This window comes from Lepidochelys kempii, chromosome 3, assembly GCF_965140265.1.
Source record: "Lepidochelys kempii isolate rLepKem1 chromosome 3, rLepKem1.hap2, whole genome shotgun sequence".
In the NCBI taxonomy this organism is placed as follows: Eukaryota; Metazoa; Chordata; order Testudines; family Cheloniidae; genus Lepidochelys; species Lepidochelys kempii.
Window position 1 is genome coordinate 130,263,439 of NC_133258.1, and position 21,421 is coordinate 130,284,859.

Genomic DNA, 21,421 nt, shown 5'->3' on the forward strand with positions numbered 1-21,421 from the left:
AGGGAATCTCACCTGTGTCCTGACTACAAACTCCACTCAAGTCTGTGGAGAGGCATTGCAGAGAAATGCTCGTCAAAACCAATCTATGAATCCCATTTTTAGATGTAGCGTGTGAATTATGAAAGTTTTGAACCAGTTTGTCAGAAATCATCCTCATGAATGCTAAAGACTGAAAGCCTTTCATTTACAGTACTGCACAAATAAGTAACTTGCGTATTCTGCTATCAAACATTAAGTGTTGTCTCCACATTAAGAAACAAAACAAAATTCTGTTTTCTTAAACAAGTAGTTTAAGGGGAGAAGTTTAAAAATTTACTGTCTGTATTATGGTCATGCCTATGTACTAAACAGTCCCAGCTCTGGAGAGCATACAACCTAAATAGACCAGACAGACAAACAGCGGGGGAAAGGGATAGAACACAAAACAGAGGGAACAGAGTGATGGGGTGCAAATGACATGTTAGTGCCACAATTTGTGTGGGGGGAGAGGTGGTGATTATGGGTGTAACTTTGGGTGGTGTTTAGGTATTTGGGGGGTTAACTAAACAGATAGATAAAGAGAGGAGTCATTGAAGAGAGGGGGAAGGGGCAGGGGAGATGAAATTGAGGAACGTGGAAGGCAGATGGAGTGAGGCTGAGGTGACCAGACCATAGGAGGGGGCAGGAGAGGTTGGGGCAAACAGCCAATCAGTACAGGGCAGAGAACGACCAGCGTCAAAACTGTGGAAGTAGCCCAGCACTCACTGTGCGGCTCCTTCTAACAGCTTCTCCTGTTGGCGTGAGTCTTTGGCTGGCTCCCTCTTGCAGTGTCTTCCCTCCTTTCCCAAATGCAACACAAATGGGAGTGGACAGAGGAGGAAAAAGTCACTGCATGGGTACTAGTGCCCCCAAAGTAGGCTCTTCCCTGCTCAGCTCTGGGCCCAGAGGGTGCTGTGCGGAGGAGCAGCCCTCACTACTTACGTTGAATTAGTTCTCTGAAATGTTTAGCTCATAAAAGGGCCAGAACCTGAAAGTCTGGAGGGAAGCAGAATAATTTATTATAAAACAAACTGAATGACTTCAGCAATTTACACTAGTTGAGGATTTTGGCCCTAAACTTCCAAATGCCCTTCACGAGAATTCACTGATGGGTCTGGTGGGGGAACGCGTTGCAGTAGAATTATACTTCAGACCTTTTAAAACTATGGAAATTCAGGTCTACGCATTGCCTTACATCATGGGACTTTGAGGATTTATTAGATGATATCCGTACAGAACTTCGAACCTGCAGTGCTCTGTTCACCCCTCTTGGTGCATGCACCCCAACAGCAGCCCCAGAAGATGAAAGCTGCTCCTAGGATTACCAACCCTACTGTTCAAAAATCACGAGTCATAGTTTAAAAACAAAAAAACCCAACATTTTGGGTGGTTTTATTTGCCTTCTGGTGGCTGAAGCTTTAGCATGCGCTTGGGTCACATTTTCAAGCTTCTCTGTAACCATGGCTCACTTTCCCCCCTCCCCTTCCAATAAAAGCTGAGATTCTCACAATCACATGATGCCAGGAGCTGGAGCATTAAGGGAAAACCACCACATACACTATCATAAGAGTTGCGATTTCCAAAAAAAAAAAAAAAAAAAAATCACAAGAGTTAGCAGCACTGCCCACCTCTCTCCACAACCCAGGAAAGATCAAGCAGGGTTTGCAACACAGTACTTCCCTGGGAGCTCCACCAGGGGAAGGGCTACATAGGAGCCCTGTTAGCAAAGACACCTTATGAGGGTCTGCTGCCTGAGCACATCATCATGTATCCTGGCCATGCCACCTCCCAGCCAGGGCTATCTACTGGAGCATTGTTGACCAGAGGGATTTCCAAGGCAGTGCCAAAGTTTTGAGCAATTTGTGCCACCCCAGCCTCCTTCTGGGGAACTTTGCTAGGCCCTCTCCTACCAATGGCTTGAACCAAGCTTGTGAAGTGCTAGAACAGGGGTGGGCAAATTACGGCCTGTGGGCCAGATCCAGCCCCTCAGGACTTTGGATCCAGCCCGTGGGATTGTCCCCTGTGGTGCCGCTCTCAGAAGCGGCTGGCACCGTGGCGCGGGGGGGGCAGAGGGCTACGTGCATTGTCCTTGCATCCAGGCACTGCCCCCCCCCCCCCTCGCAGCTCCCATTGGATGGAAACAGGGAACCGTGGCCAATAGGCACTTCGGGGGAGGTATCTGGCGGTGCAGCAAGGGCAGCGCACAGAGCCCTGTGCTCCCCGCACCCAGGGGCCACGCAGGGACGTGGTGCCAGCTGCTTCCCAGAGCGGCGTGGCATGGGGCCAGGGCAGGCTGCCACCCTGGAGCCACTTTAGGTAAGCGGTGCCGGGCCAGAGCCCGAATCCCTCCTGCACCCCTCCCCCCAACTCCCTGCCCTGAGCCCCCTGCCTGCACCCCTCCCCCCAACTCCCTACCCTGAGCCCCCTGCTGCACCTCGCACCCTAACTCCCTTCCCTGAGTCCCCTCATACAACCCGCACCCCTTCTCTGCCCCAATCTCTTGCCCTGAGCCCATTCCTGTACACCGCACCCCTCCCACATCCCAACCCCCTGCCCCGGCCCTGCATACAATTTCCCCACCCAGATGTGGCCCTCAGCCTAAAACGTTTGCCCACCTCTGTGCTAGAAGATAAACCTATTCACATTCCAGAAATAGAAACACTTAAACAGTCTATAATGGAAAATAAGATTGAGTACATGGTGCCCATGTAGCTGTAATCACACATTTTTACTGGAAGTGAATGGTGGAAGGCGAATCAAAGGAAATTCTAAAATCCAAAAAAAGTTTCACCAAAAACACCTGCACTAAACAGATCTTATACTGTCCAGACCTACTAGGGGAAAGAATCTTCTCTTCACACAGTCAGTCAGATCTTTAAGGACTATTCCATCAAAGAAAATTAAAATACCCTTACTGGGTATGTTGAGGGCAATAAGAAATATTGGTTTTGTCAGCTTTAAGGATTTTCCCCCCCTTGTCCCCCATGTTATATTTACACTTATTATGCCTCATACTCTGCTCTAACAACATTTGGGACTCATTAAAATCTGTCACTCAAAGACTTCAAATAAATAGTCATATGGATCAGTCATAAATATGACACCTAGTATGTGCTGTGAGTCTTACATTCAAAACAGGGCCTGCCAAGTAGGGTGTCATAAGGGACTTGTCAAAGATAATGGAGGGAATTGGACTTCTAGCCAAAGGAATTTAATTCTCAAGCCTGTAATCAAAACATGAGTAACAATTTTGGTCTGGATGTCTTATGAAGTAATTTAATGGTTTAGAAGATTCAGGAAAGACCAGAGAGCCAGGAGGATTCTGGGATCTCATCCAAAATGAGACAGTGACTAAAAGTGGGACCAAACACAAGGCACCTTAATCCTATGTGTCTCAGTAACTTCAGCCAAGCAGAACTGCCTTCCAGGAGGAATTAGGATAGTGCCTAGGACACAGTGAAGAACAGGGTTCCATTGTGCTAGGCACTGTACGGAGTGAGAGAGACAGTCCCTGCTTCGAAGAGTTTACAGTTTCAATACACCAGACAGACAAAGCCTAAGGGAAAAGAATAGAAAACACCAGCAGAGAGAATAGAATGATGGTTTGCAAACATCATGTTAGTGCCACAGTTTTCCCCCCAAGGAGTGATTCAGAGATTCCAAGGCCAGATGGGAGCATTGTGATCATCCAGTCTGACTTCCTGTATAGCACAGGCCAGAGAACTTCCCCACAATCATTCCTAGAGCAGAGCTTTTAGCAAAACATCCTATCTTGATTTAAAAGTGGGTCCTCGGGAGGGTTTTAGTTAGGAGGGAATACATTTAAACAGAAAGACAAAAAAGACAGGGAGAAGGCAGGAAGAAGGGGAGCATGGAGGCAAGGTGGTGTGAGGGTGACATGGCTGGGAGGGAGGGAGATGGAACAAACAGCCAGTCAACACAGGGGCTAGTCTGGCCTGAGTGAAAACTGAAAAAAGCTGCCTGATGACATTAGTCCCTGGAGTCGCTGGGGTTATATCTACGCAGCCCACAGCAGTGAGCCTCCCAGCCCAGAGTGACCGTACTAGTGAAGCTCACAATAGCACTGTAGTAATAGCTGTGTAGATAGTGCTTGGAAGTTACGGCTCAGGCTTTGAAGCCCCACCTCCCCGGTGGGTACCCTAAGCAAAGGGCTACAGAGTCATTCCCTCACTCACACCCAGGCTCTCACTCTCTGGCCCCATGACTATTTAAGTATTTATCCAGAGTGGAACGATCATTGGGCCAGAGAGAACACAAGAGGGGGAATGGTTGTGTAGTCTAGTGGTTAAGGCATCCACCTGGGAGGCAGGAGACCCCAGGCCCCGTTCCCTCGCTCTAATCATTCTTTAGTCACAGTGAAACAGCCTTAACAGGTTGAGATAGGGGGAGCCCCGTGTTCAAATAGGCCAGTAGTTAACAAATGCTCCTGAGAGGCAGGAAACCCCTGTTCAAATCCTCTCTCCTCCTCTGGCAGGGAGTGGGGAATTGAACCTGGGTTTTCCTCACATCTCTGCTCTAACCACTGGGCTAAAGATTACGGGGTAGGTGGTTGCATTACCACCACTGGGTGTTGTGTGTAGAGTGAGGCAGGCGCCTACCTCATTCTCACAAGAAATTAGTTAGGTGCCTAAGCCGCCTGACTTGAGGTGGCTGGTTACCGTTCATGGATCCCGAAGCAGAGTTAGGCAGCTCCTTGCAGTCCATATAGAGGCCCCTATCTCCAAGAGAGGGGTGGGGATTCGCACCCAGCCCTTGTTGTTATCTCCCATTAGCTAACTTAGGCTGCACCCCACCTAGCATGCTGGCTTTTGTGGATCACATTCTTAGGTACCTAGGCTCCCTGCGTAATGAATGGGGAGAGAGAAAGCGCCTACCTCAGCTTTGTGGAGCATGGTGGTGTCCCTGTGATTTTTTTCTAGGTGCCATGATGCTGAGGATTGCAACACCCTAGTCCCTCTGTGGATCCCACCCTAAATGTATATGGAGAAAATACCAGACTCCGTGTCAGATTTCTGCTCCAAACAGGAAAATGACCTTTGAGGCCCCCAAACCTACTGCTGCCTGGCAAATTGTATTGCCCCTTTGCTGAGCAGCAACAGGTGTGTCAGTGTCCCTGCTTGAAGCAGAACTCAGTGACGTGGAGTCCAGGATTTCTTTCGTATGGTTTATTTACAAAATGAGCACAAGTCCCATTTCCTTGGGCACGGGGTGGTAACAGAGCACAGACAAGTGCCTCCGGCAGAAACTTCATACAAGACATCTGGAAATTAATTACAAATGCTTCTCTGACTCTTCACCCCATCACACCAGGCAGGCCTGGACTGGACTTCTAACCATGCTTCATGAACCTTTCCCTTCTCCAGACCACTGGTCTCATCAGTTTCCTTGCAGGAGTGAGAGAGATCTGGATACAAATGCAGGGGCAAAGACAGTGTGGAAGCAGTACAGCTGGGAAGAGGGGAAGTGTCTCACCCTAAGGATGAATCATGGTGAGCAGGTGGTGTCTGCAGCATATAACACCAGCCTAAGACAGTTTGCAGCTGTGTCTGGCACCAGCTGCTTGGCTTGCAGTGCTCCCTGTAGACCCCACTACCTTAAGGCTTACAACTGCAACAGAGGTGATCATCACATCCCATGGTAACCATTGCTCTTCAGTACCTGCTAGCGTCACAGTCCATGAAGAAGGGCTAGACAAACAGTACACACCAGAATCCAAACCCACAGCATTCTGTCCCAGTGAATCAAAGCTGAACTTTTGCAAGTTCGGATTTAGCACGTCAACAAGATAATGGTGCATCAAGAAGCAATCACCACCACATGAAATCTGGCCAACAGGTGCCCCACTATGAAGGGCCCATAGTTGGAGCTCTGGAAAGAGTTCAAGTTTGTGTTTTGACCTTTTTTTTTTTTTTTAAAACCAACCTCTCTTGCATCTTCCACACAGCTGCTTTGGCCTGCACACTACTAGCAAGGTATATGATACCATCTTCCAGGTGCCAGTTAGACTGAGAAGAGGGGTGGGAGAAGGAAAGCAAATTCAGGATCAACAAGGTTTATTTTCGGCATAGAAGGTTCTTGCTAGTGCTGGCAGACTAAGTAGCTGGTCTCAAATCCCCTTTTCAGACAGTCTATTATAGGGGGTAACACTGATGCTAACACAACAATTAAGACTCAATGGCTGTGTTTTGTTTTTTTTTAATTGATGCAGGAGTTATAATTAAGAGAAAAAGTGGCGAGATCCCATGCCCGTTGGCAGTAGAAGCTTTTGCTGCTCATCTTAGCTATATCTGCAAATATGACGACAAATACAGCAAGTAAGTGGGTGGGATGGTGTGTGGGTGAATCCCCTGTTACTGGGACATTTGAACCTTTCTTGGATTTTGAGGAGAGACTAGGAGCACGATCCTGCCCTCATTAAATTCAATGGCAAAACTCTCAGACTTCAGAACAAGTGGAAGCAGGCTCTATTTCTTTGCATATGATTTTCCTAGGGGGAGCAAGCTGCACTGCTGACCATTATCTTGGGAATTTGTGTAGGAGTTAGATATGAACAACAGTACTGATTAAACTCAGAATATCCTTTCCTCCCCGCTTCCCATCTTGCATAATTCAGCAAAGCTGGACCAGATCCAAAACAGCACTGCAATACTCCTGTCTGTCCATTCGTCAGGCAAAACACCATGAGAATTGCATCCTTGGAGTATTTAAATGACATAGCTAGAGAGCCATTTGAGAGAGAAGAACCAAGGTGGTGGTGGATCCACATTAGGTTTAGGCTAAAGTTTGGGTTTAGGGCCAAACCAGCACGTCTGGTGAACACTCAGTGCTCACGGGAGAGAGTTCTCCTGTTGGCATAATAAAACCATCTCCGCAAGCAGCAGAAGCTATGTTGGTGGGAGACACACTAGCGCTTAGGTCAGTGTAACTTGTGTTGCCCAGTGGGTGGAATATTCACACCCATGTGCGATATAAGTGGTAGTGTAGACATAGCCTAAGACTACCAGGTGTTTCTACTGCCTTCCAGTACCCTGTCAGTCACCAGCTTCACCGTGCTATAATCCAGCTGCACCCAGGCACCAGTTACAGCAGCTTTGATCCAGGTCATAACTACAAAAGCAAGAGAAATTCTGTTTCTTTGCTATAGCTGCCTTCTCTAGGTCTACCCTTAGTGAGCATCAGCTGCAGGACTCTCCATAATTAGCAGCCTCTGCACTTTCCCTGGAGCTGGGCAGGTCCTTTCACAGATTCTTAATTTCCTCCTTGCCTATCTGGGGTTGTTTTTGTATCCTTGATTTTTAAGGGATATTATTTGCCTAAAAGGCCATTAAAAAACCCTGTTCCTTACCTGTGCTACTAAGAGCACTTTAATCAGCTGTACACAAGCTTTCTTGCCATGGACAAGTAGCGGTCTTCCTGTGGGTTCGCAACATTTTTTTTGCCCCGATAATCCTAATGGCAAGAGTATGTGAGTAGGTTTTGTGCCTCACTTGGCAAATTTACATGACCATTTTGCCAAGGCTGAATGACTACGTGAGACGTCTTTAAAAATAAACTTTTCACGATTTAGGCGGTTTGGTTAGTGCTTTTTGCTCAGCTTGGATGATGACCCTAAATAGACATTCCCGTGTATTTCCTTTCTGGTCGTACACTGGATCACAGGTGTATTTTGGCAGATAGCATTCAGTGAAGCACAGTTATGGCAGCCATTTTATGAGCTATATTTTATTACATCTATACATGGGTTGGGATCCATGAAAGGCGTTAGGTGCTTAAGTCGCAGGTTGAGCTGGCTAAGTCCCAGTCTTGGGTCCACTGCCATCCACAAAACTTCCACTGAACCTTGTAGATGCCTAAACTCAATTGGCGCCTAAGTTTCTGCCTCTGGGCATGCAGGCTGGTACCTCCCTCTAGGCATCTGCCTAAGCCCTAGAGTAAGTCACAAACCAGGGAAAGACAAGTGTTCAGCCATCTAAGTCATGTGAGAGATCTGATCGGATAGGTAGCCTCTGAGCATGATTGGATTGGGTCCCATTCAAAATCCAGCCAAAGAAAGAGGCGGTGAGCTTGTAACTTTTAGTTCAGTAGTTAGAATATGCCCCTGGGAGATCAGACCCCCACATTCAATTCCCTCCTCTGCCTGAGGCTTAGCACACACCCCTTAGCACGCATCTCCCAATGGCTAGCTTAGGCTATTCCCCACCTAGCATGCTGGCTTTGTGGATCACATTCTTAGGCACCGGTCTTTCCCCATTCCTTTTATAGGGAGCCTAGGCGCTTAACTCAGTTTTGCAGATCACAGGGTTGTTCCACTGATTTTCTAGGTACCCAGAAGTTAGATGCCATAGTGTTCAATGTTGCAATACCCAAGTCCCTTTGTGGAGCTCACCCCTAATCCCTGTATACAACCGCCAGCCTAGCATTAGGTCTCAGTAATATAAGGAAACAGTTCTGCACGAAGACGACAATGCGCAAGGTGACTGACTGGGCCCTCCCCCATCCCTAAGGTCTGTTGCTTCCAAATACACATGCAGATTCTCAGACAGGAAGTCAGTAAAATGTGCCATTTTTAAAACAAAGGAAATGGGTTCTGGATAAATTCAAATTGCATCATGGTTTGGTTCAACAAAGAAAAGAATGCTTACTAAGCCATAAGCTTTCCCCAGGCTCACAGCAGCTGGTGCTGTACAGCAAATCTGGACCTCTGGCTTTTGCTGTTTTAGCTGGTGGACCTGGTTGTGATTTGGTGCTGAACCTGAAGCAGTTTTGAAAACTGTAACCAGAACACGGCTCTTAGAGCATTACCCACTTTCTCTGGGAGTTAGTACAGCAGGTACTGAGGTGCTTAACTCCCACTGATTTCAGTGGGAGTTCGGCACCTAAATATCTTTGAGGATCTAGACCAAATGCCTCATTGTGGAGTACTGTAAGGGGAAGAGCTGCCTGCTGAGCACTATTTGGGGAACTCGTTTGGAAGAGAGGGGCAAACTATTATATTGCCATATTGTATATTACTGCAATAGAGGACTCCATTTTGGGCATCTCATTGCCAGAAAGATATTGAGCAACTGGAGGAAGTTTAGAGAAGAGAAATCATTGGGACAGAGGGATTAACCGGATTCGTTAATACAAATTGGCAAGCCAATGAATAATGGGGTGGGAATCACAAGTCTACAAGCATGGGAAGGATGTGAACATCAGTGTATGAGTATTTGGGGTGGTACGAGGGAATGAAGTAGGATTGATGGTATGAAGTTAACTGAGGGAAAATTTAGGCTAAATCTCAGGAAAAGTTTCCTGCAAGTGAGATATATTTGGCTACAGCATAGGTTGCCAAGGGAAGTGGTGGAAGCTCCACCACTTGGCACACTGAAAACTGGATGGAGACTGAAGGTACTGAAGTGACCAATCCTGCACTGCTAGGTGACCAAAACAGGCCTTTTCCATCCTTTTCCATTGTGCATTTTTGCCCTGATGTGATCTATCGGCAACCTTGGAGTAGGACTTTCTGATGAGGGCAGAAAAATGCAAGACAGACAACCGAACGTTGCACCAAAAAGGGAGACTAGAGACTCTCTCATAACTACTACAACAAAGAGTTATCAAACATATTGTTGAACATGTCCCTTAAGACAGTAACAATGAACAGCTGGCATAGTGTCCCAATGAGAGCTCCTGGGCCTGCAGAATGTCTGAGGTCACTTTTCTTGCCTCCCAGCAGGACACACGTAGAAGGGTTTGAATGTTGATTATCTTTTCCCTCTCTCCCCCTTTCATAGGTATTTCATTTCTCATAAACCAAACAAGACCTGGCAACAAGTGTTCTGGTTTACCATCAGCATTGCCATAAACAATGCCTACATCCTGTACAAAATGTCAGATGCCTATCACGTGAAAAGATACAGCCGGGCACAGTTTGGTGAGAGACTTATAAAGGAGCTGCTGGGCTTGGAGGACACCTCACCTTCTCATTGATGCATTATTCCTTGTGGCTTAGGACTGGGGTGGAGGGGGAGCAGAAGAGGAGAGAGACCACAGCTCTGGAATGTCAAAGCAGGGAATGTCATGACATCACCAATGCCGCTCCCTGTAGGAAAATGACAGTGATGCCAGTAGAGGGGTGGAGACGTTGTTAAAAGTAGCAGCTGGCTGTTGAGTGTCCTACAGAGAGAGGCACAGGAAAAGTCAACACACAACTGCATCTGTGAATGCTCTGCGAGTACCTGTCCATCCAAAAAGATTTAAGTTAGTAGCCATTTGTCTGCCATATCTGTTGAACAGGGTCATCTCGTAAGGCTTCCATAGGGCTCACCACGAGCTTGCCACAAAGGGATGTAGCTCAGTGGTCCTAGGTGGGCATTACAAAAACTCTGCCTTGTCTGGAGTTCTTTAACTCTGGGACAAGCAATGTGTCATGGATGACAGTGTCTGACACCTTGTAAGGAATCATGACATGGTTAAAGAGAAACAGATTTATATGTTCTTCACACACATATTGACAGATTGACCTGTAACAAGCAAAGACAACCAAGACTGAGTAACAATTAAGAGCTTTTTTTTTTTTTTTTAAATAAGTGTTAAGGCAATCAGATTGCAGTACAGGAATAAAAAGTTTAGGGGAAAATTAATCATATTGGCAAACTTTTTAAAAAAAAAGTCTGAGTGAAATTTTAAGAATCATGGGGAAAGCTGAATTGATACATAAAGTTTAACAAATAAATGATCATACTGCCTGCCACCATAGCTTCCATATTGCGTGCAGGGTGAGACATCTCAGAGTGTAACAACTAAAACAACTAGATTTTCCTTGATTTCAGTTGTAGCTTCAGGTTCTTCTAAGTGTTGCTTAAGATCTACCTTAATGGACTGTTTTACTTAAATTTCTATGGATATTTTTCATTCCCCCCCCCTTTTTTTTTTTAAATATCAAGACATTTTTCATCTTAGATCTTCATTTCCTATTAACACACCTTTGGCAAGAAAAAATTGTTCACCAATAGCAGTGCGTTTTGTGTTTTCACGGTTGGGTGTTCTGTAGGAATCCTTCTTAGAATTTGAGATGCGTCACAGTAGCTGTAGTTTTGCAAATTATATGTTTAGAAAAATAGTGTGTCATTGTAAAAAACAGTTCAGGTGCAACCAGACATTGACCTCACTGAAGCAGAACAAAACCCAAATGCTTTCCTTGTTCTGAGGGACTCTCTGGAAGCTAGAACCGTTAAGAATTAGTGCAGCCTGGTGCCAATGCCTAGTATTGATAAGACTGCTTGGCTGAATGTTTTCAAAACAATACTGGGTTCGCTGCCACCAGGACGCTTCAGTGGGGAAAGCGAAAGGAGAGAGAGATCTGATAGCAGGAGGCAAAACCCCAGCACTGGAGTAAAATACTGCTCTTCCTTCGTCATATTATTATTGATTGATTAAACCCACAACCCAGTAAACTAGGAGACATACTACAGTTAAAACTTTAGTATGGTAGAACATATGGGAATGCACTAATTTATAGGGTACAGATAATATGCAACTTCTCTTTATGGATGGTTTGGGCCAACTCCCACTGAAGGCAATAGAAAAGCTCTCTGACTTTGATGGGAGTTTTACGTGCTAGTCATTGCTCGTTTTTTATGGGGCACAAGTAGTTGTTCCAAAATTTGGATTTGGGGCGGGGGGGTTTCACACAAACTTTACTTGACCAGAGAGGTCTTCATTAGTTCAGAAGGGTCTCTAAATCCAGTCTCAGCCCTCTGGGAAGACAGACAAATGCCCAGTTCTGTGTAGGAGGAAGATCTGCACATGGAGAGTCACCTGCATCCAAAAGTTTTTAGCAGAACATTCCTCTCCATTATCAGACCTAGAGCCACACTGGACCAATTAGTTCCTGTGTTGTATAGGGACATCATAACACAAGACAATGCATTTTCTGTGTAATAAAATGGAACAAAGGAGCAATTGGACGCTCAGGGATAAGACAACGATATAGAGGTAGAAAAGTTAATGCAAACAAAAAAGAGTATTGGAAGGGATATAGAACCGCATACTCAGGCTTTACACCAATCTCTAATTAAGGATTAGGATGAAATCTTAATGGAAATTAGATTATCCCATGTTTTCTTAGTATGGGATTCTTACACTTTGCTCTGAGACATCTGGTATTGTCTACTACCAGGGACAGGCTACTGGACTAAATGGACCTTGGGTCTGATCCAGGCTGGCACTGTATTTCAATCTAACAGTAGTAAGAGTTTTGTGATATGACAGGCCATGCCCAGTGGTGCCACTTTATTCCCTACTCATTGTCAGCACAACCCTACATTTACATTACAACATTGGCTTTACATATGGCCTTTCAAAGTGCAGTGGTTTTAACAGTTTCATCACATAGCAGCAAAAACATCTGTGTGTCACAGCATGAATTTGCTTTCTAGTGTTATCACATCAGAGCACCATCATGTGGTACTGTTGGTTGTAAACCCCCAAAGAAATTTCAAGACCTGTTTTGTTTGCAGGGAAACCAGGCTTAGCCCCATAGAAATTGAGGTAGTCGGTTTACCTAATACTACGCCGTAGTTGGCAGAAATAGATTGATAGAGTGCTAATAAATACCACCTATCTCAAAGACCAAAATATTCAAATAGGCTGCCTAAATCACAGCACAGAAATAAATTTTCAGAAATGCTCAAAACCCACCACTCTCAACCTCTGAAAATCCAGCCCCTCATCGTGATGCCTGACTTTAGGCCAACATTTTTCAAACATGGTTGGCTAAACGATCATGTAAAGAGTAGTTGACATGCTCATTGTGCCCTGTAACGTCAAAATTTTGCCAAAATTTATTCTGAAGAGTTGGTGCTAGTTACATAGCTAGAATTACCAAGGAAAGAACATGGGGATGAGATCTGGTTGGAACTTTCATAAACAGACAGCTTCCCCATAGCAACCGTCTGATCAGAGCAACCTTCCTTCCTTTGTCTGCAGTGTAAGAACATTGCTGAGAAAGGATGGGCTCAATCCTCCAACATAGAATATCAGTGTTGGAAGGGACCTCAGGAGGTCATCTAGTCCAACCCCCTGCTCAAAGCAGGACCGATCCCCAATTAAATCATCCCAGCCAGGGCTTTGTCAAGCCTGACCTTAAAGACTTCTAAGGAAGGAGATTCCTCCACCTCCCTAGGTAACACATTCCAGTGTTTCACCACCCTCCTAGTGAAAAAGATTTTCCTAATATCCAACCTAAACCTCCCCCACTGCAACTTGAGACCATTACTCCTCGTTCTGTCATCTGCTACCACTGAGAACAGTCTAGAGCCATCCTCTTTGGAATCCCCTTTCAGGTAGTTGAAAGCAGCTATCAAATCCCCCCTCATTCTTCTCTTCCGCAGACTAAACAATCCCAGTTCCCTCAGCCTCTCCTCATAAGTCATGTGTTCCAGTCCCCTTATCATTTCTGTTGCCCTTTGCTGGACGTTTTCCAATTTTTCCACATCCTTCTTGTAGTGTGGGGCCCAAAACTGGACACAGTACTCCAGATGAGGCCTCACCAATGTCGAATGGAGGGGAATGATCATGTCCCTCAATCTGCTTGCAATGCCCCTACATATACATCCCAAAATGCCATTGGCCTTCTTGGCAACAAGGACACACTGTTGACTCATATCCAGCTTCTCATCCACTGTAACCCCTCGGTCCTTTTCTGCAGAACTGCTGCCGAGCCATTTGGTCCCTAGTCCATAGCGGTGCATGGGATTCTTCCGTTCTAATTGCAGGACTCCGCACTTGTCCTTGTTGAACCTCATCAGATTTCTTTTTGCCCAATCCTCTAATTTGTCTAGGGCCCTCTGTATCCTATCCCTACCCTCCAGCGTATCTACCTCTCCTCCCAGTTTAGCGTCATCTGCAACATGCTGAATATCTCCCATAAGGATCTGAGCTTCCCAACTCTCACTGATATCAGTGGTAGCTAAGGGCTTTCCACACCTCACAGGAGGTCCTCAGCACTTTATAGTAGTAAGCCCCAGACCAACTAGATGCGTTACATCTATTCTCTCAGAGCTTGGGCCTAACACAGGGTCTGATGCAAAACCATCAGTCTTTCCAGTGACTTCAGTGGATCAGGCCCATCTACTCAGAAACTGCCTTTTAAAATAAATAAATAGTTGGAAAATAGTTTTCCACAGGCTTGTTCTGCTCACGATACAGATTGCATGAGCTAAAATTTTACCAGGTACTAGTTTTACCTCAGGGATTGGCTCCTGAGTAGTTCTCCCTTGATTTGGTGTTGACGGACCGATTACACAGTGGCTAGCTGATTATTATAGGGAATTATATTTTTCCCCTCCTGCATAAAGGAGGGAAACAGACAGAAGCAAAGTATTGCTTTGCAATGAGTTTCAGTCCCCCACTCCCTCCCCTAAGCATCTCCCACGACCTTGAACTGGCTTCCTTAAGATGCCTAGATGTTCAATAAAAGAATAAGCCAAAAAAAACTGAAACAAAATACCCCCACCCAACCCTGTATAAAATGCCTAAAAGCTAGGTTTCACAGCCTACAAGCAAAATTCACCAAAGTAAAACTTAGCCTATGCCAATAAAATGACTGTGATCCACAGTATCTTTCCCATTATATTTATCTGGCAGGAGGAAGGATGGGGAATATTGTGGGGTTTTGTTTTGTTGTTGTTAAAAAGCATCTCACAGTTTCTCTTTAAATATTACTAAAATCTTTTCTTGGTTAAAACAATTTAGTGTCCACAGCAGTTCAGACCTCATAGTCTTGCCGTATATTAGATTTTGCAATTTCCCACACCCGACCACAGAAATACATGGCTGTTCCTTAGTTTCAGAAATCAATAAGAGGAAAGGGCTAAATGTCAGAGTATTGCAAGAACACTGTTGACGACCTTGTACGAGCATGGGATGCCAATGACATTGTGTAAACATGGTTTGTGTGATGGCTTGTACCATGAGATTGGGTAGGTTAAGTATCCTCAAGCCATTCTGGGTAAAGACCTTAAAGCTCAGCATTAATTAAAAACTGAGGGAAATGCAAACTACCTGAGATCAGCTTCTCTCTACCTCTCAGAAGGGGACATTGAAAGTGGAGCAAATCAGGGGAGGAAAAGTTGTCCCTCTTCTGTTAAATTTGTTTTCCATTCAGTGTGCAGTTCCTAGCATTGGAAATTCTTTGTTCACCGCCGTATGCAGACTGCTTCAAAGAATTAAAGTCAGACAGTGGGATATGCAGACAACATTCTATGCAAAGCACCTCTTCCAAGGAGTTTTCATGTCCTGTCAAGTCAAGTATTTGAAAAAAGGCTCATTACAGTGTGCAACATTTATATAATGTTCACTGAAGCTAAAAGCCAGTGTCAAATAGTGTTGTATTATAGCTTGCGCCACCGTGGAAAAGTATTGTAAGGGCTCACTGGAACTCTGACCCGATTGCTTTTTATCTCAGCCCATTTGTGCACTTGAAAAGAAAAGGAAAGATTTAAAGACATCTCTCCCGTTTTCTTTTTTGCTCAGTGGTTCTGGCTACGTTCTGTCTAAGCATCTCTCTTAATCCCGGTCTCTCTCTCTTTTTCATTAACAGATATTTTAAGAACCCAGATTTCTCAGTGTCACTAAATAATTGATTCAGTGATATCATTTTTAGTTTCTTATACATCTCACAAAGGACAGAAAGACATTTCTCTGTTTCCACGGTTACACAAAGGCACTGACTCAAAACCAGCATTTTCATTCCTGACCTCCAGCAACCCTTACTTTGCTCCTTTTAGGACAGAGGTTTGTTCTTCTAACAGCTACCTAATGGGTGCTTTCTTGAGTTGGCAGGTAATGAGGCCTCTTTTAGGGCAATTCTATGCTTCCTTTAGATATGGGTCACGTCAGGAGCTGATTTTAGTGGTGGTTTCGGGAATATATTGCACTGTAATAACATTTTGCACTTCTGTAATGCCTTCCATCTAAGGATCTTGAAGTACTTTAGAATATGAACATTAATTAGCCCTCACTGAACCCCTGTGAAGGGGGCAGGAAGTATCAACACCCCCCATTTACAAATGGGGAAAACAGACACAGAGAGGGTAAGTGATTTACCCACGGTCACACGAGAAAGTCTGTGGTAATGCTGGGAAGTGGAGGTGATTCTCCCAACTCCCAGTCCTTAGGACTGCATGTGATTTTTAAAGAGATTTATAGTTTTTATTCATAGGCCCAGAGGTCAAACTAGATGTATTTTTCTAAACTAGAAAAATAAATGAAAGGAACTTAACAAAACCGGCCTTCCCCTCTGGAGTAGAGACCACATGACTCAGTCACCTTACTCATTTCATTTCTCACAATGCATTGTGAGCCTCAGCCAAAGCCCACTGCAGTCACTGGAAAGATTCCCATTGAATTCAATGAACTTTGGAGGAAACCTGCTGACTTGACTGGGGGAGCCCAGAGCATGGAGAGAAAGAGAGGTCTGTAATCCAGTGAACAATGTACAATGTAGTGCAACCCAGCCAATAATAGAAACTGTTATTAACAATTATCTCAGTAAAAAATAAAAGTCTAGGTTAAATAAATCTCCCATCCTTCTCTGCTATGGAATTCCCATGGAGCCAAGAGCTCATCTAAGTCTGAACTCCAAAGAGCCAACAACATTTACAGAGCAAAGCAGCTTTGTTGTAGTTTAAAATATGTATATATTTGGCCTGCCTTTGAATAGGGATCTTTGCAAATATCAGTCTATCATCTGCTCAGATGTAATCCTATTTACAGTTCTCCTTACTACATTTCTCCTTGTCCAGGTTAGGATGTAAGGCTACCCTTAGCCCCCCCTGTTTTTTGTTCATGGGATCATTAAAACCTAGAGATGGAAAGGCCCTGTTAGATCATCTATTCCTTGGGGAACAGTGTAGAATTGGTGCACTTTAGCTGATCTAATTTTAAAATGTTCCAGTCATTAGGGTTTCCTCCTTGTTGCTTGGGAAACTGGTCTGTATGCTAACAGAGCTCCCATTAGGAAGCTTTTCCTTATAAGAAAATAAAGAGACTTTTCTTCATTTCAGCCGTTATATGCCCTTGGATCTCATTAGATCATCCTACTAGTTCTTGATATACACCTCTCTAGAGCAGTAGTTAATTCTGGAAGATGAGAGGTCAGACAGAGTTGACCATCTATGTTTTTATTATATTACTTTGCAAATGATATCCTGTTTTACTTTGATCTTTTTAAAAAAATTGGCAAAGACCGTACTTACCACAGTCACTGGGAAGGTACTGCATGCCTAGCCCCAACAGTGCTTCCCAAGACAAGAGAGAGATCAGAGGGATCACATCCACCAATGCACTTTTTGAGGCAGCAGTATTTCCCATAAATGTGACTGCTGCCAGATGGGACCTTGACATAGTCTGTTGTATGCCCATGTAGTCCGCAGCAGCTCTACTGAAACTATCGTAACAAGATCAAAAAGGTAATATATCAATAGCACTCTTATGGAGTAATAACTACTCATATTAGATGTCAAGGTGGTTCATACAATGTGTAGTGTCAAAATGTCACAATGTAAACATCACTCTGCAGAATTAGTCATTTAGTGTTACTGCGAACACGGCCCTTTGTTAAAAAGTATGGGATTGGGATGGACAACCTGATTGTAGACGTAAGAAATCTAACTCCTGGAGCCTGCTGGTCTAAAGGAGGACATGGTAACTGGTGGAGGGAACAAGGAACCAAGAGATCAGTGTTGGGGTTCCAAGCTTCCTGGATTAGCAAGTGGTGGAAGGGTGCCTAGTGACACTCAAACCCGTGTCATGTCCTGGCCCTGCTCTAGAAGGAGCCACTCTCAGTCCTACAAGGACAGGGGGACAGACGAGGCCAGTGTGAGGCCGTGGGCAGATGAAGAACAGAGAGTATTCCAAGAGGCTCAGAGGTTCAACATTTCTGCTGCATCTATCTCCACATGTGAGAGTGTTCAGACTCCTCCTGAACAAACAGTTTTATGCAGATCATTTTGTCCTGTATTCACGGGTCTCAAAGGGCAAAGAACAAAAAGCCTCGAGACAGTCAAGTTGGAGCTTGACTTGTCTTGGAGTCAAGACAGTCACACTGGGGTCATCTATCCCAAATCCCAACCCACTTGCTGTCAAAGTAACTTTGTGGTGTTGTCCTCCAATTAATCTGTGTCCAAGTATGTGCAAAAAGTGATTAAGAGCAGCTCACACCTTACCACAACACTGAGGGACGTTACTTATTTGATGGTCAACAAGTTGCACGTGACTTGATTATTCAGTTGGAATTAATTTTACAACTTGGTTTAGTTTTCTTGGGTCATACTCTCCAATTTACCAGCTAACTTTGAATCTGGTAGGGGGAATACAGAGATAAAAATACATTAGTAGAGTGAGAAGAAATGTTGACTATTAAAGAAAAAAAAAAGGGCACACTAAAAGCGTTAGGCTCAACTCATCGCCTGCTGTAGGGCTACTGATGTCAACAATGGAGTCACACCTGGGATAGATTTAGCTCCCCCTATAGGGAAATCATCAATAGAATCCAGAAAGAATGATGTGAAAAGTAATACAAGCAGCCCATTGCTGCATTGGGAAGAGATCAGATGAAAGGATTAGAGGCTGGGAGGGCAGAGAGATCCCAGCTGTTCAGCTCTACGACCTGCCCTTCTGTTTTATATTGTGGCCCTTTCCCAACCCCATTATCACTCCCATATTTAAATAGAAAAGCCAGGGATTCATCTCTTTGACACAGCCAGGCATCCAGCTGCTCTAGCTACAATGACGCCATCGGGGGTGGCACTCTATGCCTCTGTTTGGACTAGAAAGGCTGAGCGGTTATAGGTCTCAGAGTCACAACACCACTGAGTCTCTTAGGATAGTCTGAAGATGAGAATTAAGAACAACAACATTGTAGTAATGGGAACAATAGAGATTCTTCAAGGGAGTCCTTCAAGCTATAATTCCTTATTGGTATGTTTTTTTAACCTGTGCAACTTACATTCCATCAAATGAAGTGACTGTACAGAAACACAAGGATAGTCCATAGTTCTGTTAGTGCAGTTGGTACACCACTGTTGTCAGGCTGTGCTCACAAACGATTGCATTTTAGTTGCAAACTTCCATTTTCTCCCAAAACTAGAGTTCTATTGAAACTGTAAAGACCGTTGATTAAACATACAGCGTGGTTTGTTCTCTTTGGTTTGAAACTTCTCAGAGCAATTTTATAATAGACACATCTTTCAGACAACGTGTGTGTGGTCCCTATGCATGGTAAGGCCCACAGCTGCATTTCTCAGTGTGGCGGGAAACAGTTTTTGTGACAATGGTTTTTGTTCTACACAAAGGCACGCTTGCAATAAGTTTTTACAAATTTTGTACACCATGAGCTAAATTCTGAGGTCCAAAATGTGAAGTGTGGCAACAACAACAAATTGGATTTATAGTCTCACTCTGAAATCTTGTCATGTGATTTTATTTCTTCAACAAAGTTTGTTTACAATCAGCAACTTTGAAATACAGTCAAAATATCACTGGCTGCTTCTTTGTGCCTCATTCTTTAATGGTTGGGGGGGGGGGAAGAGATGGAAACAGTTGGTAGCATTTCCTGTCTCCTATTTGAAAGGGGATCAACAGAATCCCACCAGCCGTACTCCATGCTCTCACTTTAAAATGATTATGACCCAAAGCCTGACATCCTTATTCAGTCTTTGCTCAGGCAAAACTCACTTAACTCCATGGGATCTTTACCTGAGAAAGAGATGAGTAACAGAGGGCCTAATCATTCCCTAGAGGCCTGCACAAAGATCGCACCCCTCTTCCATGGGAAGGGGACTTGGCCATCTCCACAGCCTCATTTTCTAGCTGTCCCAAGGACTTTTCCCTGACAGCCAAGGACCTGAGAAGGGAACAGAGGGACTCACATTGTCTCCTCACTACCCCACCAGATTTTTTTCACGGAAAAATACTAGCTCATCTGTATTATCGTTGAACACCAGCTACCACAACTTCCCTTTAAGAGGAGCACCAAGGGCAACCACTGACTGCATGAGCCCTGTGTCAGCATGTCTTCGGGTACCAGGAAGCTGGGAGTAAGGAAGCACCAATGGCACACAGCTTCCATACAGACAGGCCAAGTATCCCACTGCCTGGGATCCACAGGACGTGTAGGCCAGCTCCACACACTGTCCCACAAAGAGTGGAAACCCTGCTTCTCCCCCAGTGCAGGAGACAACTCAGGAAGAAAAATGCATGGAGATAGCGATTAGACTGTGGACAAGGGCCAAATCCTGAGCTCTTACATCTATATGGAATTTAATCCATGAAGGAAGATTTTATTTTGTCCCCATACTCCTGATTGCCTTACTACTGTACAGAAGGTTTGTCCCATACAAAGTACAGTAACAGGCTGCGATTCATCCCTCAAAACTTATGTAATGTCACTAGCTTAGCAGTAAAGCTGGTCAGAATTCTGTACTCCCCCACCCCACCCCCCCCATGGGAAAATTCAAAACATTGGAAAAGTTTAATTTTCTTCAAAGTTTTCCACAGAAATTTGACTTCTCGGGACGTTGGGGGAGGGGAGGGGTCTGGGGAACAGCAAAAACTTCTAGCTGAGAACTGAACATTTCAATTAGGAAATGCCATCATGGTGCCTTATGCCCCCATTCTCCTCTATAGTCTAGCCAGAGAGACTATCCTATATTTCTCATGATGCATTAAAGTTTCTCCTCTTGCTGAGCCACCATGGTGAATTATGGGAGCTCCTGGCAAAGACACTGCATGAGGGATGTAGTCCAGCAGGGGAAAATGCCCCATAGAGAAGAATGATGCCATGAGACACCATGGCAGCATTTCTGCATCAAAAAAGTATTTGGTTTTTAGGTATTTTAATAGTGAAAACAAAGTCAATATTTTCTACAGAAGTTAAACTCTTTTCATGAAAGAAAATTGTAGGGCCATTTAACGTGCTAGAGGGGAATAGCCATTAGCTACAGTGGTAGCATAGCCATTTTCTTCTGGGCCAGTCAATCTTGGTTGCTATTATCTCTCATACTTGAGCAGCTCTAGGAACAGGAATCATTTTTCCAGAATTCCCTTGTTTACATTTTGCCATCATGATCTGAGAACTCTCCAAGCAGCCATAATGCTTCCCTATTCTCTGTTCCCCACATACCTTTTGACAGTGACGTCAGCTAAAGATGCATGTAATATTCTGCATCATCAGAGATGGAAGCAATGCAAATAATGTTTAAAATGCTAATTGAATAAAGTGAGGAATTTAATTTGGGAAATTATGAAGTCCAGAATCTGATTAACACAAACCCAGACACATGCACAACCTCAGCACTGTCATCTAAAGAACGCCACCCACCTATAGCAGACCAGG

The 21,421-nt window shown here is 44.5% G+C and overlaps 1 protein-coding gene across 1 annotated transcript in view; it reads left to right on the forward strand.

The window, feature by feature from the left end:
- Nucleotides 1–19,568, forward strand: part of PGBD5 (piggyBac transposable element derived 5) — a 107,767-nt gene extending 88,199 nt beyond the window's left edge. Inside the window, exons 6-7 of the mRNA XM_073338036.1 lie at nt 6,248–6,353; nt 9,816–19,568. Coding sequence (XP_073194137.1) covers nt 6,248–6,353; nt 9,816–10,011 — 302 coding nt within the window. The 3' untranslated portion in view covers nt 10,012–19,568. The remainder of the gene's footprint in view (nt 1–6,247; nt 6,354–9,815) is intronic.
- The last annotated feature ends 1,853 nt before the right edge of the window (nt 19,569–21,421 follow it).